The 24,724-nt window shown below is 34.8% G+C and overlaps 1 protein-coding gene and 1 non-coding gene across 3 annotated transcripts in view; one reads left to right on the forward strand and one right to left on the reverse strand.

The window, feature by feature from the left end:
- Positions 1-24,724, reverse strand: part of ERP44 (endoplasmic reticulum protein 44) — a 70,090-nt gene that overhangs the window by 21,245 nt on the left and 24,121 nt on the right. The window contains exons 2-4 of one of the 2 annotated variants that reach the window (XM_037495116.2): positions 22,311-22,383; positions 20,397-20,436; positions 16,094-16,209 (exon numbers count right to left, since the gene is read on the reverse strand). In XM_037495116.2, coding sequence (XP_037351013.1) covers positions 16,094-16,209; positions 20,397-20,436; positions 22,311-22,383 — 229 coding nt within the window. Of the gene's footprint in view, positions 1-16,093; positions 16,210-18,237; positions 18,305-20,396; positions 20,437-22,310; positions 22,384-24,724 lie in introns of those variants that run through there. The other variant, XM_037495117.2, reaches the window with a different exon arrangement.
- Positions 2,383-2,489, forward strand: LOC119233120 (U6 spliceosomal RNA). The gene has a single exon (XR_005122273.1). It is a non-coding gene; the product is annotated as a U6 spliceosomal RNA (small nuclear RNA).

Raw genomic sequence — 24,724 nt, forward strand, 5'->3', positions numbered from 1 at the left:
ACAACTGCAGTATAAGATGTATAAATATGTGTGCTAACAAGTTTCATGAATGTGTATATAGGTCAAAACATCAATTTATACATTTTAAATATGTACAGTTTATTGTATGTTAATAAGGGTGTTTTAAAAATCAAAATGAAAAACACCTTGTAGGGTTTGATATAAAACACAGGATGGCAACAGCAATATTTGCTGGGGAAGGGACAGATAATCAGGAGGTTAATAATTTGAAGTAGTCTAAGGTTTCTGCACTGCCCAGGAAGAGGTAAAAGTATTTATATTTGGTAAGTCAAAGTTGCATTTTGTTCTATCTAGGATAAGCAATCAAAGAAAGTTAAAATGGCATATTAGAGGTTAGGATGGAATATGAGTTCTCAGAAGTGGGATTGGAGGAAAGTCTGTATAATTAAGATTTTATAATACTTTGGTAAACTCCATGGAGGATTTATAAATGGAGAAATCATCCTTGACTACTAAAATTCTTTAAATGGAAGACAAATATGAGCAAACAAAAGTAACTACTGCTCACGATGACTGAGAATGTTTTACTTCACCATATCACAGAAATCTTAAATATTGAGACATATTAATACATACACATTTAATATAGACATTAATCTGATCTTAAAGTAGAAGGCTAGTGTACATATCAGCTCTATACCAAGCTGACAGATTATAACAAGAAAACACACCTTTGAGGTATTGTTAAAATGGTTAGTTCAATTATCTGAGCAAAGAATTAATGATTAAGTTGGTATTACAAATTAAGGAGTAAATAAGTATTACAAATTAAGGAGTAAATAAGTCTTTTAAGAAAAACAGATACTTGTTTTAAGGCAAAGGCCACAAAGGTTTAGATTTATCCTACTACCAAGAACATCAACGCAGTCATGGGGATGTACTGTACAGCATGGGGACTACAGTTAATACTGCATTATATATTTGAAAGTTGTTACAGTAGACCTTAAAAGTCCTCATCACAAGAAAAAATATTTTTGTAACTATGTATAGTGACAAATACTGACTAGACATATTGTGGTTATCATTCGCCAGAGCATACAATACAAATATTGAATCATTACACCGTATGCCTGAAACTAACACAAGATTATATGTCAATTATATTTTTTAAAAAAGAACAATCCAGAGAAATAATAAATAGGAATTTTACCTTCCCAATTAAAAAGATACACAAAGTCGTTAGCATACTACAAACTGAAACCTAGCATATTACAAATTTTTCTCATGATTGTATAAATGAAAAACTGCTAGGGCCTCCCTGGTGGCACAAGGGGTTAAGATGCAACCTATGAAGCTATCCACAGCCACTGCAGCACGAGTTCGATCCCCAGCCAGGGAGCTGCCCACATGGTGCAGCAGACCTCTCCTGACTCACCCACTGCTCCCCTCAGCAGTGTATTTGAGTAGATCCGCCTGTCTGCTCCCCACTCTATCTCTGGTGAATCCTCTCACCCCCCACACCTCTGGCCTGTACCCCAGTTCTTGTATGCATAAATAAATAAATCTTTTTTTAAAAAAAAAGCTTCATGCTGTTAAAATTAGGCTAAATAGGTTTTCTGTTTGTTCCCCTACCTATTCCATCCCCCCCACCTCCAGCCCCAAGTCAGGCTTGGGCAAGCAGTATCTCATTTGTTTTGTCTAAAGTTTTACAAGCTGCACTACCCTACCTTCTCCTACAAATGGACCCTGAGAGCTTGTTTGGAGGTCCTAGCAGGAAAGTGCAGCTTCTCGTACATAAACCCTTGACCTAAAATGGGTCATTCTATTGGGGAAGGCTATCGTCTTCCACACAAGCATGCGGCTTCAGGAGCACATGGAGCAGGGAGGGAACAAGGGGACACCAGACTAGTCAGCCGATGAGCTGAAATCAACCCACGCAATCAAGGGGGTGACAGAGAGATAGTTGTTCTGATCAATGCTACAGTATCATAGTATGGAATGTGACAAATGCCTTTTAAAAAGTTACCATTTCCACCAATGTCCATCAATAGAAGACTGGTTAAATAAAGTATGGAACCTCCATGTAATGAAGTACTAGGCTATTACAGAAGAGAATGAAAAATATCTTTTTATATACCTTATCAAAAACAAATGTATGAGGCACCAAAAAAGGGGTCTCGAAACCTGCAAATCACACAGTTCATAATAAGAATACAGAGACTCCCATATACCCATGGATCAAAGATGAAATCGCAAAGGGAAACTGGAATATATTTTAACTGATGGTTATGAAAATACGTATCAGAATTTATGCAGCCAGTGCTATACTTAGAATGAAATTTACAACATTAAAATGGCTATATTAGCGGGGAAAGGATGAAAAATAAGGAACAAAACATTAATCTTTGAGAATTATTTTTAGTGCTCGCTTCGGCAGCACATTTACTAAAATTGGGACGATACAGAGAAGATTAGCATGGAAGATGAAAATGTATACATTGTACAAAAATGAAAAATGATGTAAAAATATATACAATAAAAAATAAATCTTGCAAAAAAAAGAATTATTTTAAAACATTAGAAACAAAAAAAAGCCAAAATCTGGTTCTTTGCAAAGGATAGTAAAATTGAAAAATCCCTAACAACTAATCAAGAAGAGGAAAAACACAATTTGAGGAATGCAGCAAGAGATTTTAACTCAGAGAATATTATCAATAACTAAATGATAGTAAATCTGGAGATTCAGATAAAAGGGAAAATGTCCTAATAAAAACACAACTTACCAAACTACACTGGGATGAACAGGAAATCTAAATGGTCCTAAAACTAGTGAGGAAATTGAATCCAAAGCCTTCCCACAAGGAAAATTTAATTCCTAGACAGCTTCATCAACAAGTTCTACTAAACACTGAAGGCGTCAATAATATTGTTCATGCAACCATTGTAGAGACTATACAACTTCAGGAAATGATGAGAAAAATATGTTAGTCTCACTCAAAAAAGTAGTTGCAAAACTTGAAAAGAAGCAGAAAAACATCTGATAAAACTCAACATCCACTCAAAAAATTTTGGCAAGCTAGGAACAGGAAGAAACTTCCTTAGCCTGATAGAGGCTATCTAAATAAACAAATACCTGGGCCTCCCTGGTGGTACAAGGGGTTAAGATGCAACCTATGAAGCTTACTGCAGCCTCTGCAACACGAGTTCAATCCCCAGCCAGGGAGCTACCCACATGGCGCAGCAGACCTCTCCTGACTCGCCTGCTGCTCCCCTCAGCAGTGTATTTCAGCCAATCTGCCTGTTCTGTTTCCTACTGTGTCTCTGGTGAATCTCTGCGCAACTCTGGCCTGTACCCCTGTTCTTGTATGCATAAATAAATAAATCTTTAAATAAATAAACAAACATACCAAACAAATTGATCATGAAACACTAAAAGCTATATTGTGGTGATCAAGAAAGAAAAAAAAGTTGCCAGATATCATTTCGATATAATAACATACTGAATTTCTTAGTGTAGTAAATAATACACTGGAAAAGAAGGAATAAAAATGTCATTATTTACATATGATTTTACTGGGTCCATAGAAGCCCCAAAAAGCAATTTATAAAAGGATTTCTACTTTCAGGTTGGATGTAGTAGATAGCAGAAATCTACTGCTACTGCTATGATGAGGAAAAAAGATTTTTTTTTAAATCATACTTTTAAAGACATCAGAGACCATGAAACCAATAAAGACTAACTGAAATTCTAGAAAGAAAATAATATTCCTAAGTAAAGATGATTTATTTTCTTTCCCATATATATATATGCGTATACATATACATATACGCATATATATATATGGGAAAGAAAATAAATCATCTTTACTTAGGAATATTATTAGCAACATAGTAGCAACATAGGAAGCATATATATATATATGCGTATACATATACATATACGCATATATATATATATATGCTTCCTATGTTGCTACTTGGAAATTAAATCAGCAACTTGTGTAGATTTAGAGCTGTGGATTACACCTGCATAGGCTGAAAAGAGAATACAGTGAAGCTTTTCATTTTCAGTTACCTGGGCTGGAAGGGTGAACAGCAAGATCCCTAAGACACACAATAAATTTTCCCTAGAGGACTTCACTGAGTATAGGAGTGGCATAGAAAGATGAGAGCTGTGCCAGGAAGAGTAAAATCTCCTATGTCCTATGGTGTTTAGGAGACGATAACTATTTGTGGAAAGGGCTGCATCAGCATCAAACATACGGCCAATACATCTGTGAAATTTTGAAGCTGTACGTGCAAGAAAACATCTAGATATTGAAGAACACCATGCATTTTTAAGACAAACTACAAGAAAGATTTGTGGTACATATTAGAAGCGAGTTATCAATTTTAGGATTTACAAAGAACCAACAACAAATGAGCTACCAAAAATAAATGACTAAAGATATCAATTAATGAAAGAAACAGATGGCCAGCATGTAAAGACATGCTCAATTGTAATCAAGAACTTAACTACCAGATAACATTTTGTCCATCCTATTGGAAAAAGTATAAATTTTAAAAATTCAATAATATCAGCTCTGTGAAGGGAAAGTACTCCTACAATGTCCAATTTATGTGCACATTCAATGTTAGTGAGGCTAAAACTCTCCTGGCTGATGCCTAACTTGCCAACAGGAAGTCACAGAATTTTTTTACATCTCTAAAGGATTTGGTAGAAAGAATCCGAGACCACCAAGAGAAAAAGGAACTAAGCTAATAAGAAACATCCATTTTAATTTGTGACCTAAGGGTAAGTATGAAAATGGACAGCAAGAGGAGCTACTAAAGACTATGCAATGCTTTTAACTTTAACTTAAATTAGTGGACACAAAGGGAAAACAGTGTGATGATAGCAAATATGCATAAACTAGCAGTAAAATAAATGTTTAGAGATGAACTCTAGAGTCTTAAATCATCTTGGGCCTCCCCTGGTGGCGCAGTGGTTGAGCGCTGGGCTGCGAGGCCACCCACAGCCTCTGCAGCGCTGGTTCGATCCCCGGCCACCGGCAAGGGTCCCACACAGCACACGACAGACCTCTCCTTCCGCGCCTGCTGCTCCCCTCAGCAGTGTATTTCATCACTCTGCCTGTTCTGTTCCCTGCTCTGGCTCTGGTGAATTCTCTCACCCTCCCGCACTTCTGACTGTACCCAGCACTTGTATAAATAAATAAATAAATCTTTAAAAAAAAAATCATCTTTATTTAGGACTATTCTTTTCTAAGTTCAAAGTATGAATTTTATCCCACCTGTTATAAGCAGCCACTTAGTGGTAGAGCTGGGCCTTAAAAACATTCACTGGGTAGTAGAAGAGAATCAGGAGCACTGGCAAAGAAGCTACTGAAATAGTGCTGACAGAAATAACAAGAGTCTGTTCACAAACATTACAACCTTAAGGTTGCTTAAAATTCTGGTTATGGATCGCAAAAGAACAAATAATACTTGAAGACTATTAAGGAAATAGATACTTGCTTAATTCTCAAACACCATGACAGCATACATGGTGCATAATGAGGTGGCTTTTAATTATTAAGAAGTAAAAACCTTAAAATTACATTGATCAATATTCTCAGTCATAAAGGTGACTTTTTACAAGCTTTGGTCAAAAGTGATTTAAAGATAATTACAATGTGACATTCTGACAATATAACAAAGAATGACTTAGGGGTATAATAAATGGGTTTTTTTATTAACTGGATGGATCAAATGTTAAAATGGATGTCAAAGGAATTATAAATTTCAGAAGGTTAACAGCATGATGATTGGAAAATTAGCATGTACTTTTGCTTCAGTGGTCACTTACTTTTCCTTGATGGGCTCTGTCTGCCTACCTACCTCACTAATGCCCAGCAGGATTCCAAACCAGGAAAATGCCTCATGCTCTTGTCTCAGCAATGTCCCTCCCTGCTATGATTATCCATGGTAGACAGTACAAAGAGGTAGATCATTTTAAACAGAAAGGTCTTACTCTTCTTCTGGTTCTGAGATAAGGACCACTGCTATCAACGTATTTTTTCCCACTCCCAAACTATGCCCTTCCTCAAAATGAGAAAACAAAACAAACACAACTGCAAAATAAATCTATAAGCAGAAAAGTTACAAAAGAAAGCCTAGAAATTTATTCAGGACTCAGACTAAACCTGCTCACATTCAAATTCCGTTTAATGTACATGAATTCTTCTATGTGTGTTGGGGGGGCAGTAAATGTTAATTTCATTCATTAAGTTATTATAAAGTGATGTTAGGTTGAACATACTCTGGTCATAATAAATGGGAAGAGTTTAGAAGAGTAAGTGGTAGTGGCTACAACGATTTTGTTTTCTTTTTCTATGGTTGAGGTATAATTGACATACTACATTATATTAATTTCAGATGTACAAAGCGGTTTGATATTTACATACATTGTAAAATGATCATCACAATAAGTCTATGTAATATCTATCACCATACATAGTTATAATTTTTTAAATTATTTGTGAATTTTTAAAATTGAAATATATTTGACATATTATATATTTATATTATGTATAAGGTGTGCATGTTGATTTGTTACTTTTATATATTGCAATATTGTAATATAATTGTCATTGTAGTATTAAGTAGTATCTCTATCACTTCATGTAATTATGATTTTTTTGTGTGTTCTGGGGATAATCAGTACCTAGTCTCTTAGCAAGTTTGATGTTCTAATACAATATTATTGTCTATAATTATTTTTGTATTCTTAATGGCTCATTTATGAATAGATTTTATAAAAGTTCCTCTATTTCTAACATGGAAAGCATACAGATAAGAGTAGTTCTGGTATTTGGGAGCAAGTGCTGCATTATTCCAGGGCAATTACAAATTGTTCTAAACATGCTAGCTGAGTCTGCACCAACCAGCATTGTAGAATGTTCTGTAACAACCAGCAAAAAAACATGAACAGCTCTAGCTAAGTGCCATACAGTTTATAGCCACTGGAGGTCAGTAGAGAAACCGGCCCAACCAGGGGCAAAGGGCAGACTGAGAGGACTTTAAGGCTGCATGTTCACCAGGAAAAGGGATGAATCAGCTTCCAAATACCCCAAATAAGGTGTCTGCAGAAGATGAGATTAAGGGAGATCATGAACCACAGCTGAAGCCAGGGCTACTTTTAGTTGTATGTATTTGTGTAGAAATTTTGGAAAACAGAAAATTACAAAGAAAACAAGAACCATGTAATCCAAACACAAACAAGGAAAACCACTATTAACCTTTTGGTTATAACTTGCTGATCTGTAAATAAACATTGCTTAACTTGCAGTGACCTGTTTCAAATGAGTAAAAATAAACTCTGAGCTTAGACAAACAGTAAAGTGCCACATCAATGGGTATCAGCAGACTGGAAGAAAACCTTAGAAATTTTTACTTTTCTTTAGTAGAGTAACACCTTAATCAAAAATATTATCAATATTCTAATGGCACAGAAGTTGAAAAACACAAAAATTGAATCAGAACTGGGAAGTGATACATAAAAGCCAAATTCTAATGTGAATTTTTTTCAGAAATACTTGAAGAAATTTATTTCCTCTTTTAGTATACACATCAATGACATGACAAAAAAAAATCATTATCTAGGTAAGCCTAAAATAGTTCGTACAATGTGTATAAAATTCTGATAAAGCACTGTGTTGTAATTCACTGTGTACTTTGTAATTAATGATAAATGAGATGTGATGATATATGGCAGAATATTCTTTACTGTACTGCCAGAAATAATGAGACAACCTATTTAATAGACTTAATGTAGTATCTGCAAAACTAACAGTTCATAAATGTTGGCTACTACTTATTACTCATTTATTCATTCACCTATTCAACAATTAAAATTGAACATCTACTATGTGCTAGGCACCATTCCAAGTCAAAGGTAGAGAAGTAAATAGACAAGGTCCCACATTTCATAGAACTTATATTTTGTCGTTATTATCAACATCACTAATATATTACTGCTGCTACTATTTGAAATTGTTTCCACAGGCTAGAGTCTTTAATGAAATTATTAACACTCTTAATACAGGTACCAAAAAGAATTGGCAGTCTGGATTTCCTAAGTATAATAGAAGCTCACCTCTATACTAAGTCAACAAAAATAACACTGCACCTGAGATAGATTCCTTTTATGGACCCTCCATATGGGAGAAGCAAAAAGCAAATTGTCAGATCTGACAATTATGAAACCCAGCATCCCAGTTCTCTGCAGGATGAGGGTCCCTGCTCTGCTGCCATCATAAATGCACTTTGGGTTTTTTTGGAAGCTGGAAAGGTTGATTCACAGAGTTGTCTCTTCATTCTATCTTTTTAATTACCCTGAATTCCTCTTCCTTTTTCTCTTCCTTCTACTTCACCTGTCCACTACATTAAATATAATATGGAGAGCTGAGGGGCTTAGGAGAGAAACCAAATTTTACCACTCGATGAAGATTATTCAAGCTATAACCTTTGCACTGGGATTTCAAAAAATACACCTAGGTTTAAATATTTAGAAGCTTTCTGATGACAGTCTGAGTTCAAAATTCTCTTTCTACAGCTCCCAACTTTTGTGGGGACATGCAAGCAAATCAAAGCTGTATAATCTAGCACAGGACTGACTGGATAAAGTAAGTGTGTTATATCCACTCTTGCCTTTTTTCCTTCTCCAGTTCCAATGCCTGAAGAGCTAAACCTTTCCACAAAGTCCTCTGAAAAGGATATAAAGAAGTATGGAAGATAGGGTAGAATGCACTCCCCAGGATGCTGCAAGGTGAGAGAAGGAATGCAGGCAGTAAACTAAAGAAGATTCTCCTATTAACTATGTACTCAGATGGGATTTCCTGATCAACTAATAAAGTGGTATAAGACCAACTTAAAAAGAATTCCCAGCAGGTTCTAAGGAATAAGCAATGCATTAGTTCACACAGCGGCTACTTTGAAAATATTTGAAATGTTTTGTGAAAATCAGTGCCATTACATTTTTAGATTGTTATATAACTATGTAGTTTGTTTCTCAACTTTCTGGTCTCACCTTACCCTCAATTCTTAAACAGGGTTAATTTAAAAATCTGTAACACAGAATTGGCAGAAAATTCCCAAATGTAAGATAGACAGATTTCACAACTAACTTCAGACATGTGTCACACGTCAGTATGAGCTTGCAAAACATTATGAAGCAACAAATAGTCAATAAAAATATTTTTTAATTCAATACAAGAAAAATTTTGGTTCATTTGTTTTTTCCAAGAGCTTTTGTTGGGTTTTATCAAGTATTTCAAAATTTAAGGATAATCTGGCCTTTAAGCTACTGATAGAACATATTCTATTTCTAATACTAAGTCATCTTTGTATTACAGGCATAAATTCTCCTGGTATTGGGAGAATATTCACAGAAGGTACAATCTACCTCCATAACATCTGTGGTAAGGCAAAGATGTTAATGTCCAGGAACTGGCAACATACAAAAGAAGGCAGCTTCAAGACCACACCTACTTATGGGAGGTCTTCACTGAAAAAACCCCGACAACCATAAAAGAACTGTGGGTCAGTTTCCAATGCCATCAAATGGCTCTAGTATTCCTCAAAATGACAGTGAAAGCCTATTTCAGAAACTCTTTTTAAATTCAATGGTTGTACTGAAAGCCATTTATCACAGTGAAAATAAAAATTACAATTAACAATACACAATACACTTATACAGTGCACATTTCAAGTTTCTGCACACATATTTTCTCAAAAACCAAAACAAGGTCCTCTTTCCTCTTCTTTTTTAAACAAAAGACAAATTACCAGTTTGGTGACTTTTTATTAGCTACTATTTCAAAAACTTTAAAATGTACAGAAAAGATAAAATGTATACCTGTATATCCTTACCTAGACTTAACAGTTCACCACATTTCTCATTTCACATATACTCAGACGTGCATGCATATACACACCCAATTTTTAAGTGCTGAATCAAGTTCAGTAATTTTTTTTTTAAAGTAACTTCCCAAGGGCCTCCCCGGTGGCGCAGCGGTTGAGCGCTGGGTTGCGAAGCTGCCCGCAGCCTCTGCGGCGCCGGTTCGATCCCCGGCTGCTCCCCGGCCACCGGAGGAGGGTCCCACATGGTGCGCAGACCTCTCCTGCCGCCCGCTGCTCCCCTCAGCAGTGTACCTTGGTCCTTCTGCCTGCTCTGCTCCCCACTCTGGCTCTGGTGAATTCTAGACCTCTCCTGCCGCCCGCTGCTCCCCTCAGCAGTGTACCTCGGTCCTTCTGCCTGCTCTGCTCCCCGCTCTGGCTCTGGTGAATTCTCTCACCCTCCCGCGCTTCTGACTGTACCCAGTGCATGTATAAACAAAACAAACAAACAAACCAGCAAACAGATAAATAAAGCATGCCTCTATTAAAAAAAATAAATAAATAAATAAAAATAAAGTAACTTCCCAAACTATATGACTTAGTAAGGAGTGGGCTGTGGTACCAGAACAAAGGATTCCAGCTTAGGAAGAGTGTTGGGCCTCACAGTATACAGACAATACACAGAAACAGTAATACCACAAATAAGTAATTACCTTTTTCTTTATACATTGACCTATCAGAGATAATTTTAAGACTTCTATAATTCTTAACAGGCATTTTTAGTCATTTTTACATAAATTGAGTGAATTTTCAGTTTCTATGAGAAATCTAAATTATTTTGACTTTCAAAATTGTATAGTTACCTGGTAAAAGCTGTATACTCCTGGGTTACAGTCTGGGTCCCTCCATTTACTATGTAAACTTGGTAAATCACTCAGCCTCTCTAAGTCTTTCAGTGTCTTCATCTGTAAAATGATAATATACTCCAGCTCTCTAAAAATTCAGTTTTTCCCCACCTCAGAAATTTCACACTTAACTCCTCCTCCTATATGAAACACTCTTCTTCCCGTATTTTCCTTAAAAACCCCTACTCTTCCTTCAGGACTTTTATTATTGTCTTTAAGAATACATCTTTAAAGAGAAGACATCTTTACTTCTCCAGACTTAGATTCGTATCATCTCACCTAAAAACTTCCTTCAGAAGTTATTAATGATTGAGTCATTGTGTATTTATTGACTTGGCCTTTCTGGTTATGTTTGGTTTACTGCTGTATCTCTAGACACATTATAAAGAGCAGGCATATAAAAATTTTGTGGAAAGAAAGAATACTATCTAACTCAAGGGACTGTGGTAAAGATAACTGAAATAAGACATGGAAAAGTATGCCTAAATTCAAGTAAGCACTACATGAACAGTTTTTCCTAGGCAATTTGACTAGAAACTTTTTACAGCACTTTTCCAAGAAATGAAACTCCTACTTTGAATGGAAGGTATGGGTGACACAATGAGTCAGAAGCAAAACAGACTAAAGCATCGGAGAGAAGAGGAGACTATCACAGTAACAGATTAGTGATAAATAAGAATTAGACATGTGGGCAGAATGGTATCTTGTTTCTGAGATAAACAACTGCTTTTACTAGGAAGCTTCATATAAATCTTTTACCTATCCTAAAGCAGCAAGCAGTTGGCTGGAAAGACTACTGTAATGAAATACAAACCACAAGCAGTAAAACTTTTATTTGCATTCAACACACTTATCTATGCAAGCTTTCTACATATCTACTATTGTTCTAAATGTCTAAATGTTTATTTTTAAAATATCACAACAGTAATAAAAAATAAACACAGGGATAAATCTTACAAAGATGAAAAAGATATGTAGACATTGCTGAAAACTACAAAACACTGTAGAAAGAAATTGAAAAGACCTAAATACATGCTGAGATATAAAATGTTCATTGGAAGACAGGCTTCTATTGTTAAAACGACAGTTGTCCATGAATTGGTCTGGGATTCAAAGTAATCCCAATAAAATCCCAGCAGGCTTTTCTTTTGATTGGAAATCAAAAAGTTGATTTTAAAAGTTATCCAGAAATCCAAAGAAACTAGAATAACCAATAGGCAGTCCTCTGAAACAATGTACAAAGATGGAAAATGTAGAGAACTGATTTCAAGACATATTTATAAACTAGAAGTAAACTAAGTAAACTAGAAGATGTGGTATTGGTGCAAACATAGGAAAAAAGATGAACACTACTGAATAGAGCATCTAGAAATAGATCTACACATATGTGGCCAGTTGATTTTGACAGAGGAAAATTAAGTGAAGAAAAATAGTGTTCAACTAATGGAAGAAAAGTTTGATAACTGAAAAAAATAAGGAATCCATATAGTGTATGTGTAAAATTGACTCCAAATGGATTATAAATCTAACTGTATAAACTTAATACTATAAAATTTGTGATAGAAAAATCTCTGTGATTGTGGGTAAGGCAAAGATTTCTTAAATACAGCATCAAAGCACAGTCCATTAAAAAAATGATGAGATGTACTTATCAAAATTAAGAATGTATGTCCATCAAGACACCCTCAAAAAAATGGGGTTCTGACACTCTCTGATTTTTAAACTTATTACAAAGCTATAGTAATCAAAATGGTATGGTATTGGCAGAAAGCTATACAGACCAATGGAAGAGAACAGAAAGCCCAGAAATAAACAGTCACATATATAGTCAAATGGTTTTTAACAATGGAATCAACACTATTCCATGGGGAAAAGGATAGTCTCATCAACAAATAGTGTTAGGAAAGTTGGATGTCCACAATGCAAAAGAAAGAAACTGGATTCTTACATTGCACTACATATAGAAATTAATACAAAATGGAAAAAAGACCTAAACATATGACCTAGCCTGTAATACTCTAAGAAGAAAACATACAGAAAATGGCATTCAATTTGCAATGAATTCTTGGCTATGATACCAAATGCACAGGCAACAATTTTAAAAACATGAAATGCACTTTAAAATTTAAAATTCTTGTACATCAAAGGATATAATCAATAAAGTGAAAAGGCAACTTTTAGAATGGGAGAAAACATTTGCAAATCATATTATCTGATAAAGGGCTAATATCCAAAATACATAACTCAATAACCTGATTATAAAATGGGCAAAGGGCCTGAGTAGCTATTTCTCCAAAGAAGATACACAAATGAAAAAGCATAGGAAAAGATGCTCAACATCAGTGATCATTAGGGACATGCAAATCAAAATTACAGTAAAGTAGCAATGCACACTGTTTCAGAAAGCAGTATCACAAAAACAGAAAAGAACAAGTGTTGGCAATACGTAGAGAAATGGGAACCTTTGTGTAGTGCTGGCAGGAATGCAGAATTGGTACAGAAGCTATGAAAAACAGTATGATGATTTCTTAAAAATTAAAAAAATAGAATTACCATATAATCCCGCAATTCTACTTTTGGCTATATATCTGAAAAAACTGCAAGGTCTCAAAGAGATCTGTGCATACCCATATTCACAGCAGCATTATTCACAACATCCAAGAGCCGGAAGCAACCCAAGTATCCATCAACAGATGAATGGATAAACATAATGTGGTATATACATACAATGAAATACTAGTCAGCCTTAAAATGGAAGGAAATTCTGACACATGCTACAACATGGATGAACCTTAGGGCATTATACTAAATGAAATAAGCCAGACACAAAAAGACAAACGCTATGATTCCATTTACATGAGTTATCTAAAGCCAAATTCATACAAGCAAAGTAGTACAATGGTTTCCAGAGTCATGGGGGTGAGGGGGAGGAGGGGGACCAGAAATGGTACCTGTATTTAATGAGCTTAATGTTTGTTGAGACTTACCCACGTTTTTCCACTCTCTATTAAGAGATAAAAAGGAGAGGGCCTCCCTGGTGTCCGAGGGGTTAAGTCTCAGTGCTGTCACCTCTACGGTCAGAGTTTGATCCCTGGCAAGGAAGCTAACCCACATATGGCACAGCAAACCTCTCCTGTCTTGCCCGCTGCTCCCCTTAGCAGTGATTTCAGTAGATCCACCTGTTCTGCTCCCCACTTTGTCTCTGGAGAATCCCCCCTCCAGCACCTCTACACTCCAGTTTTTCTATGAAAAAATTTAAAAAAGATTATAAGGAGGGCCTTCCTGGTGGTGCAGCAGGTTGAACACAGCGCTGTGAAGATGTCCGCAGCCTCTGCAGTGCGGGTTCAATTTCTGGACAGCTGGGGAGATGCCCACATGGTGCAACTGTCCTCTCCTATCTTGCCCGCTGCTCCCCTCAGCAGTGTATTTCAGTCATCTACCTGTTCTGCTCCCCGCTCTGTCTCTGGTGAATCCTCTCACCCTCCCACACCTCTGACCTGTACCCCAACTCTTGTATAAAAATAAATAAATCTTTAAAAAAAATTATTAAAAAAAAAGATTATAAGGAGAAACCTGTATAATAATTTTGTTAGGTTTTGGGAAATCTATATATAGGAGTCCCACTTTATTTGTAATTTCACTTTCCAGCTTCAGTATCTTGCAGTACCAGCCACCCAAAAATATCATACACAATAAGATATGGAAAGACAGATAGCATTCACATAACTTATTACAGTATAAAGTGATAATTGTTCTATTTTATTATAAGCTTATCTTTTACTGTGACTAATTCATAAATTAAAGTTCATCATAGGAATGTAGGTATAGAAAAAAACTTAGTATACATAGGGCTTGATACTATCTAGTTTCAGGCATCTACTGGGGGTCCTGCAGCATATCCCCTGTGAATAACGGGGGGACATGACTATTGTGTATGAATATAAGTTGTTTTTCAAATGTGATTTACAAATGTCTTTCTCCCATTCCACTGAAGTGCCTTTTTAATTGTGATAAAGCACACAGAATATAAAATTTGCAGTCTTTATCATTTTTAAATGCACAGTTTAGTAACAATATACCAACATTGTTGTAAAACCAGGCTCCAGAATTTCATCTTGCTTGTATCGACCACCTTTTATTGCTCCTTCATTTCAAAAGGAAAGGTGGGGTCCGGTTTCTAGGATTCGAAATGCTTTGTTAACTGTTTCTGCCTAGCACTAGACTATGCAGTAAGTTCTCAAAATGTTTGCTGAATTGAAAAGAAAAAAAGCCAATAAGTCTGTGAAGGTATTTTGGTCTGGATTCTAAATCTGGCTTGACTAGACATAAAGCTCTAAGACTCTGGTTAACTACTTTATTTCCATTTCCTTATCAGTATAACGAAATCCTAATTGCCAGGTTAAGTATAAAGGATAAGAAATTTGCTGAACGGGAGAAGAGTGTATTCAAGCCAATTTACCAATAACTCAATGCAACAAGCTTTTAATGAGCAGTCTCTGTCATCCAGAAACTGTCAGATGCTTGAGATTCTGAGATTAATAGGTAGTTTAGTCTTCATTTTAAAAGGAGCATTAAAACAAAGAAAATAGCTCCTGCCTTTGAAGAACTGAAATTGCAACTGGTGAAACATTTAACTCACAAAGAACTAGAACTATGAAATGCAATGAGCTTGGTACTTGAGAGAGGAAAGTTCAAGTATAATGGGAGTACTCAAGAAGCAGCACTACCTCAAGCTCACTAGCTCAAGTTAGAGAAAGTTGATATATATTTCTATAAGAAAAACCAGGAAGATTTTACACAGAATACTCCACTAGAACAACTGAAATCTAAGAAGGTAAACTTGAATTTCTTAACACTCTTAAAAATCACTGTCAGTAACTATACCTAATTACATCTCATAAACAGTATAGGTCAATCTTAGAATCTTTTAAATAAGAGGCACATGTACAAATCTGATATTGTTTTATTTGAAATGACTACAAATGGTATTTTTGCATGATTCTAAAACTAATCGATTTTTCCCCTAAAACTGTATTTCAATTTTTTTTATTGATTTTAGTGTTTATTGTGGTAGAAAACATTGCTTGTTAAGATTTACTATCTATATTTTTGCTCTATTTTAATGAAAAACAAAAATTCTTTTAAACCCTTAACACATGCAAAATGACTAGTATAATGAGTATATAAAGATTAAATATATAACAGTTTAGTCAAGGTTGTGAGAACCTTTTGCTTTATTCTCCTCTTAAAGCAGAGCACTTTTTAAAAGGGGGACAATTTGTGTGTGTGTGTGTGTGTGTGTGTAAGTGGGGACAGACAGTCCCTTCTAGAATTCCTATTGATATACTTACAATGCTGATCACAATCAACTCTGGCAAAGACTACTTGATTTTCATTTGGATACTCTTCCTTAATGACATTGGATGCTTCCTCAAAAATTGGATGCAACATCTGGCTGAAACGACACCTATGCACAGAGAAGGATACCAATTAAAACTGAAAAGAAGCAGCAACAAAATCTTATCTCAGTTATCATTGTCCATTGATACCAAACAGCTTTTGAGACAATCACACAGTTTAATCACAGATCCTGCTATCACTCTTTGAAGATAAAGACAATTTCAAATTCAAAGACTATTCCAATTCAAAGACTATACAAATAATTATAAAACTTTGGGGCTTTTTACCTTAAAAATCTGCCAATATTATGAAATACACATTAAGGACACATACTATCTTTCACACAAGTTTGAAATTAGCCCTCTAAGATGCATCCACTAGGATTTGTAATGACTGATACTCGGGCATTTATAAAAGAAAATAGCTTTTTCTAAACAATGAACATATTTTTAGACTACAAAATCTTCAAGTGGTAAGTTTATTGCAAATATTAGACAATTCACCTGACTAAATCAAATCGCAAGCAATTCAGGAAACTAAATAAGTTGTGGTAAAAGGATATATTGTATATAATTAACTATTTCCCCTCATAATTTAGCACTGGTAAAATGGGCTTTTTTATCTATAAACTTATATACTAAGTTCAGGAACAAAAATTTTAAATTCTTAAATAAGATTTCTTGTCCTTGTTTACGTTGTCATTTTTGCTTGGTTTGTTTTTATTTTAAAAATGGGGCACAAAGCACTATTTACAATAGCTAAGATATGGAAACAACCTAAATGCCCATTGTGCATATACACAGGGGAGGGAAGAGCAAAAAAGACTATGGTGATAGTTCACAGGTGTCTGAGTGGTAGTAATTTTATGATTTCTTCTGAGAGGAGAAAACAAACATACAAAAATGAACATGATATAAAAAGATATAAATAAAATTTTTTTTAAAAAGGCAAAAAGGGGGTGGGGCACAAGTACCACACAGTATTTCAGAAACTTGACACTTCTAATTCTACTGTCTTTTCACCACAAATATATGCTGTAGGTCATTAAAGAGGCCTGTTAATAGACGAATAAACCCAATCACAGACACAAGCAGCTGGGTTAGAATAATCATTCTTGTATGCAAAAGGCAGACTATTTGTTAACAAAAAAAAAGCAAACTATCATAGCTACTATTACATCCAGAGTACAAATCACCAAGAAATGTATTTAATGAAGACTGAACTGTTTAACCCACATGTGATTAGATACACATACTAGCTATAATTCAATAAAAATATTGTAAGGGTTGTGTGAGGATGCAAACTTTATACTTCCTCTCGATTTCCTTTTGTATATCTCTTCTAGCCTATGCACCTGACTTCCTAAGGAGATGTCCTAGAATATATTAAGGAAATATAATTTGTATCTTTAATTTCTTGCTTTCAAGTGGCTCTTTCCTTTTAGCATTCTTACATCCCTTCTGCCACAGGTGGGTGGGGTCTGTGGATATGAGGAACTATGTCTTATTTCACTTTTATTCTAATAAGCATTAATAGATGCCTGTTAAACTAATAGAATTCAGGACCTGGAGAACCCACAAGTTTGTGGGTTCTTACAGTTTGCTGAAAATAGGATGCTGAAAGGCAGAGGAGGCAAGGCCTAAGGACTGATAAATGGTTTCTTTAAGAATATGGATATTGCCTAGTAAACAATCAACAAATGGGCAAGGTAAAGACATACATTGTGACTGGTCCAGTTTGCTGCCCAGCAAGCAGTTAAGCACAGGCTCATGTTTAATACTGGATTTTTTAACACCAATAGGGAAAAGCGGAAGGCGAAATAAAAGTTTAATTACAATATTACTGCACCTTCATACACATAGAACCATACATACAGAAAGTTACATTTATAAAAGTTACATAATAAAAGCAATATATCTATAAAGGAGTTTTAAGGGTCATCTGAATCTAATCTCCAAACTAGTGCTTGAATTGACCTTTTACATATCAATCAAATAGGTAAAAAGTCTCTGCAGGACAATTTGAGGGCACTCACTAGTATGATCTAGTGGGGGGTGGGAACGGGGTAGGCAATAAGGTTTGACATCAAACATACCTGAGTTAAATCCCAGTTTCACTACTTACTAAGCCGTTTGACCTTTCTGAGCCACAACTTTCTCAACCTAAAATGGAAATTATAATACCTAGCTGCAGGGTAGTTTTGAGCATTAGAAACAATGTATATAAAGAGTCTAGGACATAACAGCATTACTAAGCACCTACTATGATTTACCTTCTATAGCATATCAATATTTCAGGTGACTCTATCAAAGAATTCTTCCTTAAACCGGGCCAGAGCCGTAACTGCCAGAGGGAACTCAGAATCTAGTCTTTGAGGTCATAGCACATAAGTTTTTGTCCTACAACCAATTACCAAAATTTTTCTGGTTAAATAAAAGAGTATTAATTCATGAGCAACTAAATGTTGTTGCATAGCATGCTTTCCCAAATAACTGCAATTTGTTCATATTATCAATTCAGTTTTTGCCACAAGGTCAGTGAGACATTCTATTTCTCTTTTCTATAATACACGAAATTCCTCAATCAAGAGATCTGTCAAGTAACCTTGGGAAAATATTTTACTTTTCTAAGTCTTAGTTTTCTTATTTTTAAATTGGATTGGACTTCTACCAAATTTAGTGGCTACTGTTAGACTATAAACAATGCTACAAGTACTTGGAAAATGTTACCTTTGTTATACCTTTTACATATTCTCTGTATACCATCAATCTTTCACTGAAATTCTTAAAATCCTATACACGTGTTGTTTATGCACTATGTCTTTTCTGCCAAATGTCATGCAAAGGTTTGGAGATTAATATGGAAAAAAAAAAGATAGACATGGTAACTTTACACAAAGCTAAAGGATGTTACTAGGGAACCACCAACTAAGTTACAGCATATAAGTGTTATGATTGGGTAAGTATAAGCTGTTACCACAAGTTATAGAGTTCCCAACCTCACTTGAGGGTACGGATGTGGTATTGATCTAGGAAGGTTTCTCCAGATAGCCTGGTGAAAGGGGCATTTAATATATGACTTCAAAGATAATTAGGACTTAACCAGGTAAAGAAGCAGGTGAGAGAAGATGGACCAATTAAGCAGAGGAAATACCATGACAAAGGGTCCAGTGGTTGAGTATAAAATATTACAGAAACTGAAAACCATTCAGTATAATTAGAACAGAATGTAGGATTGGAGGGAGAGAGGAGTTATTGCTAGAGAGACTATAAGGAACCAGGTAATCAAGGGCTTTCTAGGCCAAGGTAAGGGATTTGAACTTAGTAACCTAAAGGTCATGGAAAACCATTTATGGGTTTTAAGAGGAGGTGTAAATGAATACAATCTACACTTTAGGAAAGATCACTCTGGCTAACTTTATAGAGAAAAGAATGGAGACACACAGGTCTAAAAGCACTGAAAACAAATCAGCAGACTGATGCAGGATCTGAGCAAACTACAGGACTGTGGGCTGAAGTAGGGTCACAGCTACTAGAAAATAATTCTAAAAAGGGTCAAATAAGATAGAGACGGTCTAGAAGTAAAGATTATGTATTTCAAACTATTCTCCAGATAAAACTCCTTATTCTTACTCCCCCAAATCACATTCCTTAACATCTATATACTATGTCCTTGTAGATGCTTGTGATGCTGAAATACTGAATAAGGCATTATCTTGCTCTCAAAGTTTGTTTGCTAGTGAACAAGCAAAGATCAAAGACAAAATACTGTAGTAAGAAAAAGAATAGTACTTAAGGTACTACATGAACACTAAGACAAAAATCTCATTTAGGTTTCCTGGAAGAGGTAGTAGATGGTGTATGCATGCTTTAAGAAGTCACCATATTTTTCCTTCTAAGCCTGTCACACCCACATCTTTACCTCCAAACATGCCATATTTCTTCAGTTAGAAAAAACACAGAATTGCAATATGCACTCAACTGAGAGAGTGATTTGAATTTTTACATTATGTGCTTTTATTTTAAGACATGGGATAATGGAATCAATTATACTTCTTAAAACACAAATCAATTATATTTCTCTCTTAAAATACAAATTAAGCTGTTTCATTTATGAATGAAACTTAAAATTCAGTTTGTGTATGGAATATTACAAAAGAAAAAGGTTCCCCAACCACACACCTTTAGCAAGTTAAAAAAAAAAAAAATCATGCCACCCAAGCCACCGAAAATCAAAAATAAGATTATTACTTACCAATCAGCATAAAAATTTACTAAAGCAACATCAGCATTGTCTGAAATAGATAAACAAAACCAAACAATCTGAGTTATTTGTGTCTACATAATTCTGACATAGTTAAAAATACAGTTTTTATCATGGTTCTTTTCCAATGTAAAGATATACTAAAAATGCAAAACAGGTTACTTATTACTCAGAAACATGTACATTGAGCCATGATGGCTATAAAATTTGTGGGATTTGCCCCATTCCTTTTCTCTATCCCTCCATCTTTCTACCTTCATTGCATCTTAAACAAATACAAAGCAAAAGAGAACAAAGATCAGGCAAGAATGCTACTAAATAGCTTACTCTAATAAAAAGTCAAGTGGAATGATATGGATTTTAACAATCTCTCATATTCGTAAATAACCGAGAATTAGCTAAGTAAAATCTTACTTCACAAAGGAGACCTACATATCTAAACTTTCCTAAATCTTAGCTGTGCCAGCTAGTTGCAACAAGTAATCCACAACTAATAGTGTTGCATAAGATGTACTTTTTCTGGTTCCTATTCATTTAACAGTTATCCTCTGTTGCAAAAATAGTTTAGTATCATTTGCATATCCTGATATAAGGACATGAGAAAAATGTAGCACTGTTCCTTTTGTCTACACTTAATGCAGAGAAACTTAGATGTAACTCCTCAAGCACTCACAAAAATAAAACACAAAGATATTCTAGAATTTGGAAGATGAGAGGAATAAGAATAATGTGCGAGTTTCAATTCTCTTCTTCCTTTTTTTACCTTCAAAGCACTTTTTATCTTCTTGCTTCTTTTTCTCTTCATTCTAAAGCACTGGTTCACAAGCTATAGTCCATAGAACACAAACACTAGCATCACATAGGAACTTTTAGAATAGTAAATTCTTAGATGGGATTGAACAGTTTTTCTCAGAAACTGGGGGCCAGGTCTAGCAGTACAGATAATAAATCCTCCAGGTGATTATGTTACAAGATGAACCACTGCACTAAAGAAATCCTGAAACATAAAAACTGAGTTTTTGTCATTTAAAACCAGGTCTAAGAACACAAGACAATATATGGTGCTCACTGAATAATTTCTTAATCTTCATTGTTTTTGGTTTCATTATGCTCAAACTAGTGGGTGAAATGGAATACTTTAAAAAGTCAATTATATACACTGTACATTTTAATATCTTAAATTGTGATTTTCAACCACATCTTCACCTTCACTCTATTTTTAAATCAATATTTTCCCCCAAGTTACTTAAATCTATAATCACAGTCAGCAAAGCAAAGAGTGAAACACTTATCAAACTAATTTGATCAATAAAAATAAGCAACCAGAATAGGTTAAAAGAAAAAAGAAAAAAAATTCTAGGCTGTGTCCAATATTTGGTACCACACAGTGGAAACTGTTGGCCTCTAATTAAGTTTCAGCAAAATACTTTATGAATTATTCAGAATGTTTATGACAAGGCAAAGACATAAAACAATATTAAACATATTAATTTGCTTAGTAACACAGGAAAATACTTACACATTTTAAGAAATTTTGCTAAATATTCTGGATAAATGAAATTTTATTCCATTTTGTTTTTGTATACAAACTTTCTACCTCAGGGGCCTCCCTGGTGGCGCAGGGGTTAAAGTCTCAGCACTATCAAGCTATGGCCAGCCACTGCAACATGATTTCAATTGGTAGGGGGGGGGAGGGTAGGAGGAGCAGTCCTCTCCTGTCTAGCCTGCTGCTTCCCCTCAGCAGTGAATCTCAGTAGATCCACCTGTTCTGCTCCCCACTCTGTCTCTGGTGAATTCTCTCGTCCCCCATCCCCACACCTCTGGCCTACACCCAGGTTCTTGTATGCATAAATAAAAATAAATCTTAAAAAAAACTTTCTGTTGCAAAAATACTAAGATACTTACTTAAAATATCATCTATATTCTCTGTATCAAGACTTGTTATTTCAGTTGTTACAGGGGTAAAAATCCAAGTTACCTGCAAATTTGAAAAACATAAAATTAATAAATGTTTCCACAACAGGCAAAAAATACAGAAAGACTTTAAAAAATGAAAGTTTATGAAAAGTTAATTCTATTTATTTACAAGATCATCCATCAATTGGTTTTAATCTACAACGTAATTATACTAATCTTTCACTAGATCAATGAAATAGAAGTACTAACGTCTCAAGTCTGTAGTCAAATAAGACTTCTTATGTAACAAAACATATAAATTATGAGATTTTTTTCCTAGACATTAAGGAAACAGAGAATTTACTCACTCTTTTAAATTAATACATTATCTCTTCACCAACAAGAAGAAAAAAGTTTGCCAGATTATTACCACCTTTGAAGGAACATAAAACAAAAACTAAGTCTGTTGATTCTATCCCACCATGTTTCTGAGCTGGAATAATAATAAAGAACTCAAGACATTTTAAATGGTGACCCAAAAGCCCTCCTTGCTTCATAGTCCCCTCTTTGTGGTAACAATGTGTTAATAATGTGAGAGATTATTAAAAGGAGCATAAGAATATTTTTGATTTCTACTTTAACATGACTGAAAGACAAAGTTCATCAAAGGATATCTTAGCTTGTCACTTACAAAACAAAGACATAATTTTAAACTAAGCTTTTAAACTAAGCTAGCAATTGCTTGCTTATTTTTAAAAGTAATATTTTGCAGGTTTTTTTGGGTTTTTTTTTTTTTTGGAAATGACATCTTCAATCCACTATGTGTTCTGCTGTCTGGACAGTTTTGGTTCAAACTAGAGTTTGTGTATGACACATGGTCCACTGTTGTTGACTGAGAGACAACTAATGTGAAGGCCCTGGTCAAGACACTGAGTACTATTCCTTTGTCCGCCCATGTCATGGGCATTTAATTTAAATACTCACAATAGTTATAATCCACTAACAATAACAATTCAATGTCTAGATGCTACAAAGAGACATGTTGATATTAGCATGTAAATAATCCCAACTAATTATTTCTATAAATGTATTTCTGTAGTAAAAACATAAGGGATAGCACTAGTCTTATTTTCAAGTTGTCATAATAGTGTAGCCAACAGCTAACTATTGCTTCTGTTAACAGCCAATAAATAATACTCTCCTAAAACTATTTGATGTATGTAACTAATTTCATTTTCTTAATCCCTTAAAAATTTAACTAGAAATATCAGACTTCCCTTACTAATCACTACTTACTATGCATATCTCAACAGATCCTTCCCTCATTAATGGAAGACTGGTTCCCAATAGATAACCATTTAACCCAATCACATAGATGCAGTAGCATTTTTTTTAGTTGACTAAACTTTTTATTTTTGTACATTGTTGTTCATTTTTGTACAATATTTGGTTTCTCCCCTCAGGTGTAGTCCCCATAAATCTCCTACCTTATCACCCATGAACTATGACCATAGTACCTTGTGCTCTTCCCTCCCGTCATGACCCTTCTCCCCTTCTGTGTGCCTCAGATCTATAGTTTGTCTGCAAGTTTTGTCTTTTTTTTTTTTTGACGTGTTGTTCAGTTTCCTTATAATCCCCCTATAATTGAAATCATCTGATATTTTTCTTTTTCCTTCTGACTTATTTCACTGAGCATAAATTCTTCTAGTTCCATCCATGTTACAATGCAGCAAGATTTTAGAGTGGACTGTGTATTGAAGAAAAACTCACGAGGAAGACACACAAGTGTTATTATAAAGCAAAGAAGTTGGATCATTATCAACATCAAATCATTAAATAACTTGATGTATAAGGAATAGTGACCTCTGCCTCAAGAAACGCTTGAGGTAAGGACTTCTTGGTGGTAAACAGAGGTAAAAGTGTGATAAACACAAATATAAGAAAACTCTTTAGTTGTATAATCCAAAGAAGTCTGTTTTTAAAGAATTATCACCTACCAAAAATATAAGTTTACAAAAGCATACTCCAAATTTATTTTTTTTTACTTAGGCAAAAATATTTACATGCTAGGTAATGACAAAAAAGAGGCAGTGATTAATTTGGCTGTACTGAATAGAAAACTATTACTTAAGAACCTTAGCGCTAACAAACATGCAACTGATAAAATGTATCCAACTAACAGCTATATTTAAGAGGGCCCAAAGCAAAGTAACTGGCTCTAACCTAATAATCTCTCCTTCCTATAGGCTGTACAAAGAGGCATTTTTATCATTAAAATTTCTATTAATATGCAGTATGAAGGGAAAGACAGGTTGTTTATCTGAACTGTTAGCAAGCTCTACTAGTCTGACAAATTGTTTCTTTTCATGTCAGCCCTGAGCAGAAACAAGATTCTCCTGGGGAAACATTTTGTGAGTCAAATG

The sequence above is a fragment of the Talpa occidentalis genome, unplaced genomic scaffold (assembly GCF_014898055.3).
Source record: "Talpa occidentalis isolate TD23 unplaced genomic scaffold, MPIMG_talOcc4v2.1 talOcc4.7, whole genome shotgun sequence".
NCBI lineage: Eukaryota > Metazoa > Chordata > Mammalia > Eulipotyphla > Talpidae > Talpa > Talpa occidentalis.